Source organism: Lontra canadensis, unplaced genomic scaffold (assembly GCF_010015895.1).
Source record: "Lontra canadensis isolate GAN:19392208 unplaced genomic scaffold, GSC_riverotter_1.0 scaffold36, whole genome shotgun sequence".
NCBI classification, from domain to species: Eukaryota; Metazoa; Chordata; class Mammalia; order Carnivora; family Mustelidae; genus Lontra; species Lontra canadensis.
In genome coordinates, this window is record NW_022631030.1 from 17,502,999 (window position 1) to 17,524,619 (window position 21,621).

General features: G+C 52.3%; 1 protein-coding gene across 1 annotated transcript in view; it reads right to left on the bottom strand.

Moving 5' to 3' along the window:
* Window positions 1–450: 450 nt before the first annotated feature.
* Window positions 451–21,621, bottom strand: part of IGSF9B (immunoglobulin superfamily member 9B) — a 47,359-nt gene continuing 26,188 nt past the window's right edge. Inside the window, 10 exon segments of the mRNA XM_032868965.1 lie at window positions 451–771; window positions 3,414–3,535; window positions 11,272–11,300; window positions 11,302–12,922; window positions 13,498–13,543; window positions 13,918–14,079; window positions 16,726–16,810; window positions 17,660–17,886; window positions 18,919–19,094; window positions 21,444–21,555. Of these exon segments, the coding sequence (XP_032724856.1) occupies window positions 563–771; window positions 3,414–3,535; window positions 11,272–11,300; window positions 11,302–12,922; window positions 13,498–13,543; window positions 13,918–14,079; window positions 16,726–16,810; window positions 17,660–17,886; window positions 18,919–19,094; window positions 21,444–21,555 (2,789 nt within the window). The 3' untranslated portion in view covers window positions 451–562.

Consider the following 21,621-nt stretch of genomic DNA (forward strand, 5'->3'; position numbering starts at 1 on the left):
GATCCTCCTTACAAACCCCACAAGTCTGCTGCCCTCCTCCTCCTTCCTTCACTGACCACAGAAATAAACAGCACTTTGCTTCAATGTACATATATATACATAGAGAAACCCACAAACTACATACAGATGCATTTGTATCTATATCTATATATATGTAGAATTGGAAGATGGGGTGGGCAGTCCAGCCCTCTTCCAGGACTTGAAAAAACTGAAACAGAAGCAGAGAGCAGTAAAAGCCATTGCTTTCCCCTTCTTCACTTCCAAAGGTATTTGAAGAGGTGAGAAAAATCAAGCCAGTGAAGTGGGGAGAGGTGGGAAGGAGGCCGATCTCTCCCTGTCCCCAGTTCACTTCCTGATCTCTACCTATAGTCTGCCCCTGGCCCACTGTCCCTGAAGTGAGACCAGCTGGCCAGGATTTGGAGGAGGCTGCACTCTCGCTGGAGTGCAGAACAAAGGTCAGAGCAGCCCCCCAGACTACCCCTCAGCTGGCACACCGTCATCCTCCCTCCCCCGCCCCTCAGCCCAGCATGACCACCCTAGGACAACTTAGAGTTGTGTCGCGTCACAGCAAGGTGGCGTGGCCAGGGTCATCGTGATCCACGCTGTTAAGAATCGCCGTCTGGTCTTCTGGAAGCTGGCGGTGGCACAGGTCTGAGAGGCGGGCAAAGGGGTCAGGCCGAGAATGTCTCTTCTTCTTTCGGAGGCAGACGGCTTCATCGGGCCACAGAACCTGGGAATCTGGAAGCTGCTGAGCCTGGGAGGCAGAACCGTCTAGGGAGAAGGGAACAGGTGCACCAAACAAATGGGAAAAAAATAAAGTGGGTGAAAAGGAAGGTGGTCCCCTCACACACTCACCATTTTCATCTGCTGAGACATATATCCTGGCTCTCCAGTAGGAGAATAAGAATCACCAAGTTCAACAGGGCCCTGGAGCCTGGTGGCCAAAGGGCCTCCTGTTCTAAAGCCATCTGTGCTGAGAACCAATGACCTGAGTCTGCTCCCCTGGTCGTACCGAGGGTCAAGAAAGCAGGATGGGTCTAGTCCATCAGCATTTCTTTTTTATCTTTTATTTAATATTAAATACTTTTATTTAAATCTGTTATCTAGTATTTCTAGCATTTAAATTTTTATTAGAGTAATATCTGTTTATTTTTTAGTGTCTCCTGGGAACCAAGCATCATTCTAGGTGTTGGGGATCCGGGCTTCTAAGAGTGGATTGGAACTCAATACACTTTCTTCACCCCCTTGTCCCCCAGCAGTGACAGACTTTACCCAAGATTTCCATCCTTGCAACAGAGCCAGGTGTGGCCCTTCCTAGACTCCCTGGGCCCCTCTTCTATCGCACGGCTCTTCTGCAGATACGGCAGTAAAGTGCTGGGTTTCTAGAAAACTATACTTTAGTGTGGAGTGAGAAGGAAGAGACAAACATTAAGGACTTAAAAAATACAGAAATGAAATTTCCAGATACTGAAAGACCTACAGAGAAAGACGCAAACAGGGCCACGTGAGGGCAAAGGACTACAGCACAGTTCTACTTTCAGAAGAGGAGTAGAGTCTCGAATGACAAGCCTTCCAAAGCTCTGAGTGAGAAGAGTTCCCAGCAGAAGGAGGGGCAAAAGTGAAACCCACGGCTTAAGAGCGAATGTGCCGTACTTCAGGGACCGAAGGAAGGCTATCGTAGCTGAAGCAGAGTGAGCAGAGGACAGCAAGGCAGGGAAGATGGAGAAGGGTATCGTAACGAGTATGAAATCTGCTCTGGTTGCAGTGGGAAGCTTCTGGAAGGTTTTCATCAGATGTGTGTGTGTGCGTGAGTGTGCACATTGCCATGACTGAAAGAGGATGCTGCTACATCTTATAAGATCACTTCGGTTGCTCAGTGTAGAATATATGTAGGAGGAGCAAAGGATGAAGCAGGACAACCTGGAGATGAGTGCAAGCATCAGGGTGGGAAGGACAGTAACTCAGAATTCAGTTTTAGCAATCGAGGTGGAAAACAGTGGTCAAATTTAGGATCTGCTCTCAGAGTTGGGAGCATAGACCTTACCAAATGGATTGGATGGGATGTGTGAGAGCAAGAGAAGGAGCAAGGCTCGCTCCCCCAGCAGAGAGGTCAGGAGTGGTGATCTTTAAGAAGCTGGGAAGGAAGCAAGGAGACACAGATTTGGAGAGGATAATCAATAACTCTATTCTGGACATTTCAAAGGCTTATAAAACATCTAAGTGCATGTTCAGCAGGCAACTGGAAATATGAGATTCGAGCTCATGGAAGAGACCAGAGCTAAAAACAGACATTTGAGAGCCATCAACATATTACAGGGCACAGGATGGCGAGACAGAACAAGAGGGAGTACAAGCATCTGAGGTGGCTCTTTTTGTTAAAACAAAACAAAACGTAAATACATAGGTAGGTAGGTACATGGCTCTTCAAATGCAATGGGCTTAAGGGGGCTGAACATTCAGCTTTGGGCTCCAATTTCTCACCAAACCCTAAAAAAATCATTTTCCTCTCTTCTGCCCCAGTACTCCCATCTATAAACAAATAGGATAATAGCACCACCCGAAGGCTAAGTGAGAAACAAATGCTCACTTCTTCCGAAGATTCCAGGGGCCTATGAGGACCACTTTCCCATAACCCAGTCCCTAAAGAAAGTTACTCTCCAGTAATTAAAGATCTGCAAGGAAACGGTTCAGCTGCCTTTTTTTTTTTTGACAGCCTGTGACAAGATTCCTAAAACCATTGATTAAAAGAAAAAAAGAGTACATGATAAATACTAAAGAATGTTCTAAGTGTAAAAAGGGGCTGAATTCTTTTTGCACTATCTTAGCAGCTACTGATCAACGCTGGATATAAACATCAGACATATTTCAATAGAAATGTCCTTTCTATGATAAGGAGATTTCATTCTATCTCACTAAGAAAAGTTTGGTCATCCTGCAGAGGCTGGGTAATGCCATGATGTCCCCTAAGTCCTGAGTAGGACCCCATAATTCCCACACCCGACTAGAAGGTCTGAAATAATAGAGAAGAAATATATAAGGAAATAGAGATAGTTACAAAAGATATATGGCAGAGTGGAAAAAAATTAAGATACTACTTATGTTGTTTAAAAATGCATTAAAAAAATACAATGTATTTTATCAAGGTGTATGCATGGAAAGTCTCTGAAAGCATGCATCCTGCCAAGGACACTTCCCAGAAGGGAGGAAACAATCAGGAGGATGATCAGAGACTTTACCTTTCTAATTTTCACATGAAAATTGTATTTATGTATTACTTGATAATTAATATTAAAAAGAGACAATAACATAAGCTGGTGGATTTAATCCTAGAGAAAACCCAAAGACGGGATCCTGAACCAAACAATCTCACAATAACAGCAGAGAGAGGGGGAAAGAGAGGATCCGCCATTTACCGGATCGTTTCTTTGACTTCGAAGAGCCCTTGGATGACTTTTTGGGCTTCTTTATCCGTTGGTATTTCAGAGCCTCCAGCCTCTCAGGTGCAGCAGCATTCCCGGGTGCAGGTGGATGTGTTCTGGAAGGGACAATTAGAGAGGCACTGGTCAGCTCCCAGAAGAGGGAGCTTCTGAAGAGGGGCTGGAAGAAAACCATACAGCTGACCCACAGGAGGACAGAGTCCCAGGCATCCACAGTGGTTCCTTGACACCTGCCTCTTGATTGCTCCTGGAAGGGAGAAAGGCCAGAAGAAAGCTCCAGCAGTGGGAGGCCAGCCTCAGATGGAAACCAATCTGCAGGGCAACCAGAAGACCTAAGAAAAGGAGAGAGAGACTTTAATCTTGAGTTTCATCACATGTCACTCCAACCAGGAGGAGGAAGGTCAGAGAAGAAAGCAGCTTCAGTAACCAAAGTTGTTGGAAATCATCATAACAAAGACCTTTAAATGAAAAGGGCAGTTTAAAGCAGGAGGTAAGGAAACCTACCCCAGTGAACGGACTGTCCTCCTTTGGAAAAGAGAAGGCCAGGGCCAAAGAGAAACCCAAGAGCCAGTGAGATGGAGGGTACATAAAACCCAGCTTCACTGGGCTTCTTCCCCTCTGCCCACCAGAGTTAGGCAGAACCCCAGCAGCTAACAGCAACAAATATTTGTCATCTACCCACATTTCAACAGGGGGGTCTCCCTGACGCTCTCAGATGTCACCAGTCATGCACGAGAATAAAAGAAGGTGGGAGTAGATTATGACAGTTAGTGGCCAGATTTGGCAGCCTTGCAAAGCCCTTGCCTTCAGTAGCAAGTTCCCAGTGAATCTCTACATTTTAAGATTCAGTAGAGAAACGGGTTGGGAGAAACACCATGTATGTCGGTCTCTCCTCCTCCCTCAGCTGCAGGACGGATGCTGTCATGTGCCTGATGGATCAACCATGAGATTAGAACGGAGCCCACAGTTCCGCTGGAGCCTGTGCAGCCCCTGTGACAAAGGAGACCAAAGGGAGCCGAGAGGATGGACTGTCTGTGACAACCGGTAGATAGTGGAGAGAATTTTCCAAGAGTCATAAAAGAAAATCTAGAAGACAGGTATCAATGTCATTTCTTCTCAAAGTAAGCCAAACTTGGAGCCCAAGGAATAAAGGCGGAGAGAGAGGAGTTGTTCTTTCTTTCCCACCAGGGCTGGCCTTAGCATGCCATCAGGGGAGCAGAGACATTCTAGGGCCACAGTGCACTGAAGTGAATCACATTCTTCCTCAGTCCCCGCATCTCCCTCTTCCACCTCCATCACATTGGTTTTGGGTAAATCCTGATTAAAAGGAGGGCAGCCAACCCTGTGAGGGGAAAAGAAGTGCCCAGTGGTGAGCAAGCAATCTGAAGCAGAACAACAAATGACAGAGGGATGGGAGGTCTGCAGCCCCATCTCCCCAGTACTCATCACACTCGTGGGGATAAAGGAAGAAAAAACTTACAGACTAATTGTTGATAAGCCTCTGGTCTCTGGGATTTCCTGCATTAACTGGCAATGAAGCAACCTCCATCTTCTTTGATGGATGTCATCATTCCATAGCCTTTTAGTAAATAAAGTATCAAGAAGCTCCTCCAAAGTTCAGGTCAGAGAGAGCTTCTAGATTTTCCACATTCCCCTGACAGCACGGAGCTCAGAGGCCCCACCTACACGCACACACAGGCAACACATGGTCTTGGAGAGAAATACAACTCACCATGAGGTCTTCCACTCCCAAAGACCCAACCTGCAAATTCCCCGTCCCCTCCTCCTTCAGACTCTGCCCACAGAGATCCTACATAGCAGCAGTGGTGGCTGCAAGGGAATCTGGAAGGCGGGCTAAGGGTGGAGATGGCTAGGGTGTGAGGGAGCATGACTCTGCAATGTTGGCAGGATGTCCTCACCCCCTTCTCATCCTTGACTAGGGCTTCTTCAGCTACCTAAAAGGAAAATCAAAGGTATGAATCAGCCGTTCAGTTTACCTGTCTCCTGGCCCTGGCCAGCCTCTTCAAAAGGACCACACAAGGTGAGCAATGCATGGTCCAAGGAGGTATCTGACAAGCAAGCAGCCCCAGGGAGCAGTGATTAAACCACATAACCCAGGGTGCCCCAAGAGGGCATGAGAGAAACTGGTTCAGAACACTCCTAGGGTTTTTCTAGGGTTTTTCAAGCCAGGTGAAACCTCTAAGAATACGAATACTAAAATTAACATATCATTACCTTTATCATTTCTATCACATAGTATTTATTTACCACTTACCATGCCCAGCACTGGTCTATGTTCTCTACAATAGTTTGCATTCATCCTTACAATACCCCTAAGAGGTAAACACTAGACTGATCCTGTTTCTCAGAGGGAGAAACTGAATGCAGAGGGTTAAGCAGCTTGTCTACTAATCCAGTTAAAATGCGACAGAGACTCGACTCTCAACATTAGGCTAAACTGCTCTTCCAACTTCCTCCTAAAGGAAAATGGTCCAGAGGCTCTCTAGAAGAAAACAGATTTCCCACACTTCACTTGAGCGGTAGGTCACTTCGCCGTGCTGCAGTAGTCCCTGACATTCTCTGCTCCCGGTGGCACGGCCAGAGTAAGATAGACCAGGGATGGGAAAACACTGGCTGAAGTTGTATCTTCAGGCAAAAATTCCCAAACAGTAATGATCCATTGAGGAGGAAAAGCCAATTTTCCCTTGTGAAACAGCCAAGCGCCAGCCCTTCCAGGACACCTGCTGTCCACCTGTTTTCACTTGGGCTCAGTGCTCAAACACAGAAACATGACAGAAGGCTCCTGGAGGCACCAAGACACTCCACCGATGCAGGAGGGAAAAATAAAAGCAAATGTCTGGAAGGACGGGGTGTGTGAGGGGGCAAAAATGGATCTTTATTTTTAGCAAATGATACAGAAAAGACATGTGAAACAGGGCCCAACAGACTTTACCTACAGCATGTTAAGCCCTTTGGAATCAAATTGCCTCTCTTTTCTAGGAAGGGTGACCATGTCCCCAGTCAATATCAAGCCCACAGGGGACCTATCAGATAATGAAGCTTTTGATGCTGCTGTCTGTCAGGTAGTGGAAAGCATGGGTTAAGCAACTTCATCCTATCCCTGGAATGAAGTCGGTAAGTGAATCTGAGGTTGACCAGTAGGTTACCCTGTAACCTGTAACCAAACCTGGGCTCTCTAAGAAATGGAGGTCACTGTTCTCTTCCCAATCAAATTCAATTCTTCTAAAGTATATACAGGAATCCAGCAAACTCTTGGGCTCTCCTCCTCACAGGAAGTCAGAGTATGAGGCCTAAAAGCCCAGAGGTTTTTCTGGATCTTCCATGTCATATGGAGTTCCCCGTAAACCTCAGTTCTCTATCCCAGCAATGCTTCTCTGCACTTCAGAACTACCAAAAACTGCCTGGAATCTCTCTCTCTCTCTCTCTCTCTCTCTCTCTCTGTTTTCATAAAATCCATACAAAACCCAAATCACAACCATTTAGCCCAGGGCCTTGGCTGCTTAGCTCTCTGCTTACCTAGGATAGTGGAGAAAAGACACAGACAAAAAGGTTCAAAAAATAGGCAAACCACAGGTCAGAGAAGTCAGAATCCACTGGACAGTTCCTGCTTTTACTGGCCTAATTGCTGACCACTCCAACATGTGTGGGCTGTCCCCAGTCAGCAGGCAGAGGCAGTGATTTAAGGGGTGTTTTTCTCCTCTTCATAACTGCCTGACAGCAGACTGCTCATCTGACCTTAGACCATGGAGGGCGGATGAGGAAATCCACTTGTATACAAGGCATGGCCGGGAAAAAGGTCCCCCCACTCTCCACTTACAAAACAGAAAGCCAGGATTGCAGAGGTCAGCTCCCACTCAGCTGTAATGACAGATGACAACCTTCTCCAGTGGGGTCAGGGGACAAACCCAGTTTGGCCTCAGGGCTTGGGAGACACTTGTTTCCAAATGGGAGCTCCTTCCTACAGTCCACCCGGTAAAAGGGGGGCCCCATCCACCCTTCCAGACCCACCTGATTAGAGAGGCCAAGGTCGGCACTAACAGGAGAGGGGGCTTGAGGGGGAGGTGAGAAGAGGGCTGCTCCTGGTATGAGACAGGAAGCCGAGAAAACCACCGGCCTCCTCCCAGCAGGCCCCAGAAAGGGCTGGTCCACGCAATACAACTCCCCACTCTGAGATGGGAGTTGGCAAGAGGAGAAAAAGGGGAGAGAGAGAGGAGGAGAGGCGGGAAGACCACTGCAGGTACAGGGGAGAAGGAACAGGAGAGAGACTGAAGGAAACAGGAACAGAGCAAGAACGAACGTAGACAAGACGTGTCACACCTTCTCCAAGCAAGACCAAGTGGAGACACATGCAAAGGCGCAGCATGAAGACAGCATCTGAAGAGGAGCCTGACACCTCCCAATGGCCCCAGCAGCTACCGCGCCCGGGGGAGGCTCTCAGCAAGCGGGAGTGAGCGGTGGCTCTTGCTGCCCAGCACCATCAAGGTCTAACTCCGAGGCTGCAGGGAGCACTTAATTCTCCTAGGCTGGGGATGCTGGCCAGGCCCCCAAGGAACCAATTCGCCCTCATCACGGCCCTTGGTTTCTGGGTTTGCCACAGCAGGGAGAATATGATAGCTCAGCTCTCAGATCTGGTGCAGCAGGGAGGTTGCGCAGGGAGGGGTCCATGACTGGTGAAGGGAGTGGCGGCAACAACGGGGAATGGGGTCCAGGAACTTTCCAGGGGTGGAGTAACAGCTGGTGCTGCAGCTATCACCTCTCTGGGGGTGACAGAAGGGTCATAACTGGGGTTCAGGGAGGAAGAGCAGGAAGGTGGAGGATGTCCCAATCATTGTCACTCCGGAGCATCCACCCAGGAGGCCAGAGGAGGCCCCTCAAGAAGGTAGGCCCATAACTCCTTCCTGACACCCTCCCTGCTCTCCAGTGCTAATGGCCTCAGTGTGGTACCCAACCAGCCTCAGACACAATCCCACGGCCTCCTAGCTGTTAACAAGTTTATAGCTGCAGATCATAAAGAAATGGCAAAGCAGTCCAATCCTTCTTCTGGGAGGCCACTCTTCTGACCGAAGCCTTACAGTCCTGAGTTAGGATAATCAGCCTCCCTTGACATTTCTAGGTGTGCAAGGGATGCAGATGCTTCTCACCTAGAGAAGCCAGGAAGCCCTCCTGTTCCCACTCTGCTTGTTCCCAGAGGCACAGGCAATGGTGTCCATGGCAAAAAGAAGCATCTTAGTCACCAGAAAGACAGTGAGTCTCGGGTGACCCTAAGCCTCTTTAAGAGAGTTGATACCCATCTAAACTGCCCAAGTTCCTGAGACCTCCACCTGGAAGAACGCCAGAAGAGGACCAACCTCTGTGGAGAGCAGAGGAAAGAGCACAACGCTTCACTGCTCAGCTTCCTCCTGCCGCGGGGGAAGCCTGTCCTCTACCCCTGGGACTCTCCTCCCAAGACCCCAGAGCTGTGACCCGAGGAGATCAGGAATGGCTACTACAGGGATCTTGAAAGCAATTTGGACCTGAGGGCGAGGTCCATATCTCAGTCCTGTAACAACCAAGAACAGGCTACCGAAGGCAAGGGACATGAGACATGGTGACAGTCCCCTGCCCTTGCCCTCACAGGACTACAGGTGACCTGGTCCTGAGGATGACCCAGCTGAGGGAAGGAGTTGCCAGTTGAGGGAAGGAGCTGGGCCACACCCCAACTGTGTGTTCCTTAAGAATATTAGAAAGATCTCAAGAAGACTGTGAGGGACCAGCATGGGACTAGCATGGAACCGGGGCGGGGCGGGGGTGGGGGGGGGGCCAGGCGCTGCCTGAGGTTGCTGGGAAAACAGGGCAAGCGGGGGTGGTTCTGGATCTAAGTGTGGCCTGATGTTTCCAGAGGTGCAGAGATGCAAAGCGGCTCTTAGGCATTCTAGGCCCCTCCGGGTGCATGCAGGGTCCCAGGGGGATTCTGTAGGAGGCCCTGGGTGTGTGGGCAGCAGGGGTCCGAGTGAGGAAAACTGCAGGGAGGCTCTGGGAGAGGCTTGGCATGTGAGGTGGGAGTCAGAAGCTGCAGCTAGGCAGTGCCAGAGCGTGGCCTGGTGAGGCTGTGGGAGCAGCATGATGTGGGGAACCCAGAAGCCGTGGGGTCCAGAGCAGCGGAGGCTGCCGCCCACAGAGGGGGTGAGGGGACATGGTTTGGATTCCCCTGTAAAGGAAGCGATGGCCCTGCGGAAGCCCCGTCCGCCTGTCCGCCCCCCGCCCCGCCCCAGCCGCGGAGCTCCCTTACCTATTGAGCTGAGGAGAGGCTTGTCTCGACAACACTGCCCAGATAGCTGAGATCAATCAGAAACAAAGCAGTTATCAACACGGGCGTGGGGGAACCACCCACGCACACCCAGAGGGGAGGAGGGGAGGAGCACGGGGGCCAGAGAATCACAAGCGAGGCCAGAGAATGGGGTGAGGGGAAGGAGAGGAGAGAGACAGAGAACCAGACGGCACGATGGACGAGGCAGATGAGCGCTGCACAAAGCACAGACGACAGGGCTGCGGCGCACAGCACCTCCTGCACAGACGGAGGCACGGGGTCCTGTGGGCGCGCCACGCCGGCGTCCTAGCTAGAGCTCTCCGCCACCTTCTCCGCCTGCCAGGAGCAGGGGCAGTGGGAGGAGAACCTGTACTTCCAGGTACCAGAGAGGGTGGGAGTGCCTGGGGCAGGGGAAGGGCGCTGGGCTCCCTCCTCTCCAACCGCCTCCCATCCTGCCTAAGACCAGGCCATCCTCCTCTGAAACACTCTGCTCCCCTGCACAGGCGGCCACATCAAGAAGAGAGACCAAAGGATGGAACCAGAGAGAAAGAAAGAGAGGGAGGGAGGGCAGGAGGGACCAGGGGGCCCTACGGAGGCTTTGCAAACCCTTTGGAGCCAGTTGGGCCAACCCCAAGAAGATCCAGAAGGAAGAAAGACAGACAGAATGAAAGCCAGACTTGAGGAGGAAGGAAGGGAGAGGGGGAGGAGGGGAGAGGGGGACAGGGGAAGAAAGACGAGAGAAAAAGAGGCACAGACGGGCGTCCAGGCTGACTCTGGTACCTGGAATACCAGCTGCTACAGTTTAGAGTGTGCTCTCTCAGGCAGGCTGATCGCAGGAGCTTGTCTGTCTGTCTGTCTGTCTGCAGCTTCCTGCGAGGCACACAGGTTGGGGTAGGGTATGTGGCTCCAGGATCACAGTTCACAGGCCTGAGATTTTGCTCCCAGCCTCCAGGATGTGCCCCCTGGAGAGTTTGTTGGGTGGGGGGGACCCCGCTCACTAGGCTGCTAAGGCCAGGAGATTGGGAAGAGGAGCCCCAGGCCTGGTGGTCCAGGGAAATCAGGCTTCAGGGTCCTGCCTAGCAGGGAGGATGGGCCGGGAAAGAAAAGGAGGCTGGATACAAGGTCTCTGGGTAAACCCTGGAATCACCCAAAGCCAGGATCACAGGGATGCAGAGAGCCCTCCACTGCAAGAGTAACTGAGGTGACCACTCCCTCGGACACATCACACTCCCCCCCCCACGCCCATGTGCATCCACTCCCCATCACCCTGGGGCCTCCTGAGAGCTCTGGGCTGGGTGGAGAGGCTCCCTCATGCTCCTGGCAGGGTACCTGGGCAGGTAAGCCCCACCCTCAACCCCATGTCCACACCCTGCTGATGCCAGGACCAGAACTCTCCCGAAGGGATGCTGCAGCATGTCCAGACAAGCCCTGTCATTTGGGTTGATGGAAGGGGCGGAGGGTGGGTAAGGAATGGGGGGTGGAAGATGACCAGGTGGAGGTGGGCAGGAGAAACCAGCTCACACTCACCCTGAAGTAGGTAATGGCGGTGGGGGGGGGCTCTGGTCTGAGCAGTTCCTCCCCCATCCTTCGAGGGGAAGGCGTCTGTCCAAACACATCCAGGTTGTCCGCAGGCCCTGCAGGGCCTGGCGGAGGGGAAGGGTAGCCTGTGGCCAGCGTGGTGAAGCCCATGGTGGGCCGGTAGCTGGGGCTCCCGCTGCGGCTGCTCTGGGAAGGGGAGCCCGTGGATGGTGTGGACTTGCGAGAGAAGCTGACAGCGGCTGGCGGCTGCAGGGTGATCTCCGACATCTCTGCCTGCTGCAGGAGGCCCGGGCGAGGCCGGGCCCGGGCGGCAAGCTCAGGGGAGCCGGTGCGGGAGCTGAGGGGGCTTTGGGTCAGAGGCGAGAGCCGGGAGGGCTGTAGCACCACTTGATGTAAACTGGGCTCGGCGCGCCTGGCCTGCCGGGGGCTGGGCCGGGGCCGGGGCTGGGGCTCGTACCACCGGGTGTCCAGGCCAAATGTGCTGGGGCCGCTGTGCCCCCCGGGCTCGGCTGGCTCGGGGTAAGGCAACACGGGGATGCCCATACCTTGGCTGGTATGTCTTAGCTGCCCTTGGCTCACCAGAGGTTGCATAGGTCTGTCCTGCCACTTAGCGGAGGTGGGCACTGGGACGGGGCCTCTGCCCGGCGATTTGCCTGCCCAACCCTTTGGTGCCTCCAGAGACAGGATGCCTGGGTAGGCCGCGGGCACCTGCAGGGAGGTGGGGGGCAGTCCTCGGGGGAGGCAGGCCTTGGGCTGCAGACTCTCGGCTACATCACAGGGGTGCAGCTGGTGGGGAAACATCATGGCCGGGGTCTCCAGGCCCCCAAAGGGGAATTCTGGCCGGCCCCAGGGCTCAGGGGAGCGCCCTCCTGTGGGTGTCTGAGTCAAGGGCAGCGTGCTGTTGGAAGCATTCTCTCCGTTTTCCTCAGGAATGGTGGGGTGGCCGAAAGGCCCCTCGGTGTGCAGGGGTGGGGAGGACATGACCGAGCTCAAGGGGCTGCCCACTTCTGGCATGTAGAAGGGCGGCGGCTCCACCTCCCCTGGGCTGCTGCTGCTGAGGTACCCATAATACTGGGCATGGTGGAAGGGCCGGGGGGCGGGGGGTCTGGCCTGGCCTGTGGCCTGGAGCCGACCTTCCAGGCCGCCGGGGCCCTCCAACCCACGGGGCTGGAACCGAGGGCTGTATGCTGGTGGTGGCAGGTAGGACTCCTGGCTGGACGACAGAGGGGTCAGCTGGGACTTCAGGGCAGCCACAGATGTGGGCACCAGCGGGTCCTCATTCTCCTCATCCGACTGGCGGAACTCGGGGTACATGTCTGTCTCCTCGGCAAAGGGGAAGCCCTCAATGCGCCTGCTCTTCATTGAGGGCTCCATCTCGGACGGATCCATCACGAAGCGGCCATCGGGGCCTCTGCTGATGAGCTCGATGGGCGTCGTGGCCTCAGCCTCAGCCTCGGCCTTGGCCACACTGTACTTCTTGCTACTGATGGCCCTCTTGGTCTTCTTGTACAACGACAGCTCCTTCTCCCGGGTGGGACTCAGCATCCTCTTGGCTGCTGGCTGGCCTTGGTCATCGGAGGACTCCGACGGGGCCCGGAGTGTGCGGATGCTCTCGGGGCTCACCTTGCCAGAGGACAAGCTGCAGGGGTGAGTGAAGGAGCAGAAGCGTGAGGTGGGAGACGCCTGCTCCTCCACTTCTTTTTCTCCTCTTAACAGACCACCACAAACACTTAAGACAATACTCAAAAAAAGGGATGCAAATGGGCCGCATATTTTGGCGGGAAATACTTTGCTCAACGCTCCGCTGTCTAGATATGTCCCAGCTGTTTTTGAATGAACACCCACATTTCTGCTTTCATTCTGCCCTGTCCTTCCTGTCTGCCCCACTCTGTCTAGTTGCACCTCTAACTTCATTCCCAGCATGCTCAAGAAATGTATCCCCACCTTTGTACCAACTTAAGTGAAACACACTAGGAAGGCACATCCATTAGAATGAAAAAACATCACAGAAACCCATTCCAAAGCTAAAGAGAAATGGATTGCCCACTAATTTGGACTGTCCACACTACTGCTCCCTCTGTGCACGTGGCCAACTTAAAAATACCACACAGATCCGTGGAAAGCAAATAGTTTCAAGGGGCTGAGCGGGGCAAACCACCTGCCTGTGTCCACCCTGCACCTCTGCCCACACACTAGCACAGCAGGGGCACTTACGGAGACTCAAGGCTCTTTCTGCAGTGAGTAATGGAGAGTGGAGGATCTGGAAGGAAGAAGAAGGGGAGGAGAGCCGACTGAGACCAGAGACGCAAAACTCGTCTCAGGCGTCCATAGGTCCCGGAGCAAAGCCACAGAGGGGAGCAGCTCCTTCCAATGCTTGGTATCTTTGGGGCCAGTCCCCAGCCCTGTGCTCACCACCACTACATGTGTCCTCTCGCCCATTCTGGCCCCTCACTCCCTCCCCAGCATCCTTCTTTCTTACTCCCTCTTCCAGATCAAGTCCCACTGGCAGTTCCACCCATAAGACCCCATTTCCCTGTTTTTAAGGGCACCCATGCTAAAAGTGGGCCATCTCTTCCAACAGGGAGCATTTGGAGCTGGGCCAGGTAGAGCAGGCCGGTGGGGAAAGACACCCACCTTTTTTGCGCTTGAGCTTACGCTTGCGCTGCTTGTTGACAAAGCAGGCGGCCAGGGTGCTGAACAGGATGGCAGCTGCCAAGAAGCAGATGGTAGCTACGATTCCAGCCAACACAGGCCGAGCTAGCCCGTCATCGGTCAGGTCCGGCTGTGGGAAGATGTCTGCAGGGGGTTGCAAGGAACACGCATGACTCCTCCCCTGCCTCCCTCCTGTAAAAGCCCCCACCTGCTCTGACACCAAGCCCCCAAGTATTTTTCCCTACCTCTGCAGAACAGATAATGTTAAGGCTCGGGATCTGTGCTCAACTCTAGCACTTGGAGAGGTTTGGATAGAGGGGGAAGAGAGAGAAGAGACTAGTTTACGGAAGTCAAGTGATCGCTACAGAGCTTAGAAAGAAGGAATCACATCTGTATCTTACCCATAGCAGTAATAATTTCCATAATTATGTCTACTTGGCTAGTACTTTTTGTAAAGGGCTCTCATGCATACTACCAGATACCCTCGTAGGCGGCCAACAGAGCACATGCTATCGCTTTCATTCCCTAAGGTACAGAAACCATCGCTGGCAGAATTTGAGCAACTTGCTGGCATAAATATTGCCCATCAGTTCCTGTACCACAAGACTGTAACTCTGGTCTCCTGCTGGGGATTTGCTGCCTTCTGCCATGCCATCTCGACAAAATTAGAGCCCACTGTGGAGACACCTTGAGGGTAAAATACTACAGCAGAGAGAAGAGGTTGTGACTACAGAATTCAGATCCATCCATTTCTAAGTCCTTGCAGCACAGCTGAGCAATTCCTAAAGGGAGGGTGAGCACGTCCTGGTCGTCCCGGGTTCAGAATGCTAGAGCCAGCAGAGACATTCAACATAGGTCCAACTTCATTTTACTTAGTTTCACTCTGTGTCCAAATCCATACAGCTCATTAGTGACGGAGCCAGGACTAGACCCCCAGCTACTGTACCCCACTTCAAAGTCAGTTATAATAGAAAGTGCCAGTCTTTAGATTCTGCGGATTCTGATAAATTTGGCCAGAGCTCGTCGTTTTGCTGAAAATAACAATGGATGAAAATAACCCAAATCTCGCTTATGAGTTGAGTAAGCAAATGGAATGTTATAGCCTTTGGTAATGGAGGAGCTTAGAGATAGGAGGCTGAGGTTGCTGTGCCTTCATTCACCCATGGGGAGTCTTCCCAATATGTGGGCTTCCTTTTGGTGCCAGGCATAAAGCCACTGAACACAGAACAGTTCACTGATGAAAACCCTCAAGTCTTCTATTCTAGCCTTGACTGTAAGCTCTGTTCCCTGCTCCTCCTTCTCTCTGAGTCCCCTACCTGGAGGGAAGCCAAGACAGGGTACTTTCATAATAAAAAGGAAGAAGGGAGAGAGGGAGGGAGGGAGGGAGGGAAGGAAGGAAGGAAGGAAAGAAGGAAGGAAGGAAGGAAGGAAGGAAGGAAGGAAGGAAGAAAGGGACAAAAGCCAAGGGTGCCATGGTGTCTAACATAAGGCAGAAGTCACACCCTATGGCCCCAGTGCTCTGGTGTCACTTGGAACCTCCCCTGTCCTTCCCCAAGTCTGTCTGCCCTGGTGCTTCTGTAGCTCTGAGTCCTGCTGCATGAGCTTCTTGGCCAAGCTCCTTGTCAGCTGGTCCCAGAGGTCCTTGTGTGAGCACTGCCCATGGAAATGGTGCCATTGCTTAATCACTAAGCAAAAGCCTCTTCCCATACCAAGGGAGCCACTTCACTGGGCGAGGGAGGGGCTCTGCTATGTTTCAGGAACTGTAGCTAGAGAAATGTGTAGAAATGGGATCAGGGCCAAGAGAAAGAAAGATAAATGTGGAAAATGCTAGGGAGTTGGCTTTATTTAGCCTGAAAAAAATCTAGGGAGACGAAGGAGTGGAGGAAACAACACCAAACAGCAATTTTCCAAATAAAACCACCATAATTATAAAGCAGTCTTATAATAGGCCTTCAACAAATATGTGCTGACCTGTTGTCTCTCCAATTCACCACCCCAGTCCATTACAGAGGATAGCACTAGAGGAAACAGGGATTTCATAACAAAAGAACTTAAATCAAGTTCTTCATGACTACTATCATGACAAGATTAGCTATATTTCTTCCTGTGGCTATCTTATAGAAAGTGTCATAAATACAGCTCTATAGTTGGAGAAATCCTGTCCATCAAGGGAGAAGAAGGATGGGTTGGAGGGCCTTGAGAAATGATGAGACTCAGTCTCCACCAGAGCTCTCAGTTGTTTCCATTTCAACCTCCCTCCCCATATTAGCTCTCTCCCAAAGGGCATCCACATGGCTCTTATGTCCTAGAGCTGTAAGAGAACCTCCCCCCTCAAAGTACCTGTGCTGGAGATGCCCTACAGCTGTAAGAGAACCTCCTCCCTACCTGAGCTGGAGACTCCCTATAGTTTTAAGGACACACCCCCCTGCAAGTACCAGTGCTGGAGACACCCTACAGCTATAAAAGAACCTCTTTCCACCAAGTACCTGTGCTGGAGACACCCTACAGCTGTATGAGAACTCCCCCTCCAAAGTACCTGTGCTGGAGACATCCTATAGTTGTAAAAGAAGCTCCCCCCAAGTACCTGTGCTGGAGACACCCTACAGCTGTACGAGAACTCCCCCTCCAAAGTACCTATGCTGGAGACATCCTATAGTTGTAAAAGAAGCTCCCCCCAAGTACCTGTGCTGGAGACACCCTACAGCTGTAAGAGAACCTCTCCCCCCCTCCCCTCCAAGTATCTGTGCTGGAGACACCCTACAGTTGTAAGAGAACCCCCACTTCAAGTACCTGTGCTGGAGACGCCGGCGATGTTGCTGGGTTCGCTGATCAGATCCTGCATGACGGCCAGAACCCGGAATTCGTACCAGGTGTCCTACAGCCCCCAGGACAAGACCCTGTCAGCCTAGGGACCTGAGACAGCGAATGACCCACTGCTGACCCTCCCCCACCCACCCTGCAACAATCTCTCATGTTACAGTGTACCCAAGGCAGTGGCCTACTGGAAGTGATGAACAACAGCTCTCAGTTTAAAAAAAAAAAAGTCCTGATCTGTAGCATTTGCCAATTTCCATGGTAAAAATACTCCCAACATGGCAGATTTCAATCTACAACTATAAGTTACTGAAAGCAGAGTTGGAAAGAGACGCACACATGGGTTCTCAGGAGCCCCCATGAGCCAATTCTACCACTAAATGAGTGTCCAGGGAAGGAAGACAGAAAGACAGATGAGATTGTCCATATCCAAGAAATAAGCTGCTTCCTCTCTCCAGCTAGAGAGAGATCTAAGTTTAAAGGGGGTCTGGGGACTCTGAATTGTTAAGGCAGGGGTGCTCCCTGGACAAAGCTAGAAGACTACCCTTCTGGGAAATTCTTTGCCCAGCCCAAGTTAGACTGCTAGCAGGGAGCTAAGGTCACTGTCTAGTGACATATTCAGGGCTCCTCAGCATCCCTGCCTGGCCTCGGCTTACGTGGAAAAGCCCTCACAGCAATAAAAGCCCATGCTGCCACACACCGGTCCTGAGTCTGTGGGACCTTGGCTGCCATGACCTGAAGATCCCAGATCTTGGTAGCAGATCTGAGAATAAAGAAATTGGTGTGGGGCAGCAGTACATGGCTGCGCCTCATACACCTAACACGGGTCACTCAAAGCTGCTGGTGACTCCACAGAGTCATGTCACTTTCAGGATTTGGGAATAGCAGCAGGGAAACCTAGGCACCTCACCTGTGACAGATCCTTGGCAAAGAACTCTCCATCAGTGCCTGGGATGGCACCATCTAACGTCTCCCAGTGTTCCCCGACACGGTATTCCATGATGTAGCGGTCAATGGGAAAGCTGTGATTGGCAGGGGGGAGCCAAGACAGGAGCACACCCTGCTGGGTCCGGTTGGCTGTGAGGCACCTTGGTGGGGTAACCAGCACCAGGGGTTCTGGAGTTGTGATAGGGAATGCTACAGCACAGAGGGAAGAGAGAGAGAAGGGACATGGTGGTGCTGAGGGTCCCTGCTCCCTCAACTCTCTACATGCTGTCTTCTGGCTCAGCACGTGCCCCTCAGAACATGTCACATTCCCATGCATGAGTCATTTCAGGGACAAGACTGTCACATAAAAGAGCCCTCCTCACCCAAGGGAAGTGGCCCACATGATCCTACTTTCTGAGCACTTCTAAAAACATAGATGAGGGAATGGAGTTCTTCATAAAAGGAAAGGGGGGAAAAAACCAAGCTAACAAAGGGGAATCATGGGAGGAAGATGGAAGAATTAAATGTAGTCTTTTAGATAAGATAGTATCTTAAGAAGATACTACAATATGTATCTACTTCTAAAGAAGTAGGAATGCCTTCCCATAGCTCAGTCTGCTCTCAATTGCCTTCTTGGCCCAGGTGGGAAAACAGGGCCAGGGAGGGAAGTTCCAGAGTAGGGGTAAGCATCGCAACACTGCTGCACCCCTTGTTGGCAGTAAAGGATCCAGGAACAGGCTAGAGGGGTGCCACTTGTTCACAGCTGCTCTCGAGGTGGGATGAAGCGAGCCACTGGGTCCAGGAAGGAAGAGGTGGCATGGCTAGGAGATTCAACGGGGAGAACTGGCCACACACCGGCCACCAAATGAGGCCAAGGGCCAGAGGAAAGAATTGGTAAGAGCACAGAAGGAAGAAGGATTTCCAGCCTGCCCTGTGAAGCCACAGGAAGATACAAACATGTGGCTTAACAAGGAAGGATAAATGCTGAGCCTCTTCCTTAACAGCAATCTGTCCAAAAGTGCTCTGATGTGGGACAAGGCACTATGGTCCAGGCAAACCCCACAGAACGGTATGACAAGTCCCTCCTGGGAGAGGAAATGACATGATTAGGTAAAGCACATAGGAAGGTGTCAGGCACAAAGTAATCAGTAAAGTTAGCTGCTAGGACCATCACCACCATTACCATCCTTACCCAGCTCCTCCAGGCAATATCCTCAAGACATCCCAGCCCGGGGCCCTCACCTAAAGTGTTCACAGTGACCACCTCACTGAAGGCGCTCGTTCCCAGCTTGTTCTGGGCCAGGACGCTGAACTGGTATGCTGTCTCAGGCTCCAGGGTGTCCACTAGCAACCAGCTGGGTCCCGGCGGCACTGGCAAAGACAGCCAGTCATGGGGCCCAAACTGTGCCCGCTTCATCCTGGCCAAAAGAAAGAGAGAGGATCGGGGACAAGGGGGTGGGGTGGGTTACACTGGAGACACGAGAGTACATGCAAGGTCCTCAAGGAGGTGGCCGTGGGCAAACCTGGTCTTCCCAGGTTTTAGGACAGAAAGAGGTAATGACCAAGGTGGGATGACCTACCCAACTTCGGCTATGCCACATTGCCAGCCACTGCTGATACCTCCTCTGCTAAGAGGAACCCTTAGGTAGAAGTGACACCCAAGATTCTGGTCAAACCACCAAGTGCATTCTGGGAGAATCTCACCCTGGTCACAACCCTGAGAGCAGCTCTGCCTTGAAAGAGTCAGGACACACGGAACAAGGCAGGTACCATCATGGGAAGGTGAGGATGAGCAACTCAGCAATGGCAGACCCTATAGGGAAAGAACCCAGGTGACCTCAGCTGCACACCCTCTCCAGGACAACCAAAGTGGGATGTCAAGTAACCCGGAGGGCTCACTCTGTCCAACCAGCTTTGAGTCTTCTGAGGAAGTCTAGGTTATATGACAAAAATAACCAGGGGCTTCCCCAGTGAGGACCACAGTCCTTAAGGCCTCAATGGTTAGAACTCACCATCAAGGGGAAGGTCACGCTGTGCGTGGAGAACCCTGAAACTAGGAGTGAAGGTTAGGCCTTGTTCTATACTGCCCACCTAACTCTCCACAGGCACTGAGGCTGGGATCTACAGGTGCAGTGCCCCGGCATCACCACAGGGAGGAGACATCAGCCTAGGAGACTGAGACCCTGGGCAGCTTTCTTCTTGCAGCCCTGAGCTCAAGCTGTAACTTAGCGGACGCCCGCCCACCGGGTTCCCTCTCTGTTTAAAGGCTCACTACCATGAATGCTCAGAAGTTTGAGCCAAGGCAGCAGAAAGCACAGCAAGAAAGAAGCTAGTGCCAAATGTCTGAGTCAGTACTGGGAGAGTTAGGCAATCAGAATGAGAGGGAAGGAGACCTCCCCAAACTTCACAACCACCCGCACCCCCAACCCAGCCCCGGGCACCAAAGCAAGTGAGCAAAGTGTAACAAAGCGGTGCAGATGAGCAGCAGCGTGGAGCAGGACCGCAAGCAGTGAGGGAGACCCTGGTCTAGGCCCAGACCTGCCACTCGGACACCCCCGAAGTTGGCTTGGCCATGCCAAACGCACTTCCCTGAACACACAGCCACCCAGCAGCACCAAGATTCTTGCAGTGGTCCCCTGGCAGGGTTGTCAGGAGCACCCCCTTCCCCCAGGCCGCCACCGCTCCCCACCTCTGGAGGACCAGAGATAAGCGTTGGAGGATGTTCTGGTTGCACCTTAGAGAGCTCCCCATGCTCACCATACAGATGCATTGTGTCTCTCCAGAACTCAAAACCCCTCGTGTATTCAGGACATAGCCACCAAATCACCATGACGGCAAAGAGGGCAGCTGCCTTTCAACCTCCCTTGCTATTGAGAAGGGTTCTCCCTGAATTTCCACCAGTCGCCCTCTGCAGGGATGTTTCCTCCTTCCCAGGCTCTGGTTGAGCCTGACTGGGAATACACACCCAGATGAGGCAGGTCTGAAAAGGAGGAAGTGGGAGGACTCATCCTTCCTGCTCAAGGATGTCCCACGCTGCAGGTGGCCAGTTCCTGGCTCAGGATAGGAATGTGTGGGAAGAGAAATCCTTGGGGAACAAGAAGGAGGTCAGCTATGGTTCCTCTCTCCACCTTTTCTGTGCCTCCTGACCTCAGCCTGATTTATGCGTCTTTGAGATCCCTTACCTACCCTGAGGCTCAGGCAAAGATCTCAAACCACTACATTTGGCCAAATTAACAGCAGAGATAGAAACATACTAGAGACACAGGGTCCTACAGAAAATGGAAATGCTGAAGACAAGGCCAGAAGGCAGGCACCACTTCAAAGTGGGGAAGTGACAATAAAAATTAGATTCTATGCTTCTGGCTGGGCTGTTTCACAATGACCTTGAAGTCTAGGAGTCTCTTCCAGACTCCAGAGGACAGAGGGACCTAAAAGCAGCATGAACGAAGGACACAAAAAGGGGTCGTGAGATAAGCTGGGGAAGAGTAGCAGAGGGCGATGGTCACTTCAGATGACAACTTAAACTGGCATCCCAAACCTTCCAGGTTGGGAATGCAGAATGCCCAAAATCCCTCAGACAGATACACCCCTCCCCCACAAGACCTAGTCACTGCATCAACACACCTCGCTGCCTGGAGGTCTAGCAGGCGAAGAACCATATCCTTCTCCTAACGTCCACCCACCCTAGGGGACTGACTGAAGTCGGGGGTTGGGGGAGGGAGAAGCAGAGAGCAAAGCATGCGGGGGTGACTCACAGAGGTCCGTACCAAACTGAGAATGTCTGCTCGAATCCTCCATCATAGCCTGGCTCCCAGGACACGTTGGCAGTTGTCATGGAGACCTGGACCCGGACACTGCCCGGGGCATGGGGGCTGGTGCCTGGAGACCAAGTGAAGTCCTCTCAGACTGAAATGAACTGGGCCCAGGGAGCTGGGCACCCACAGT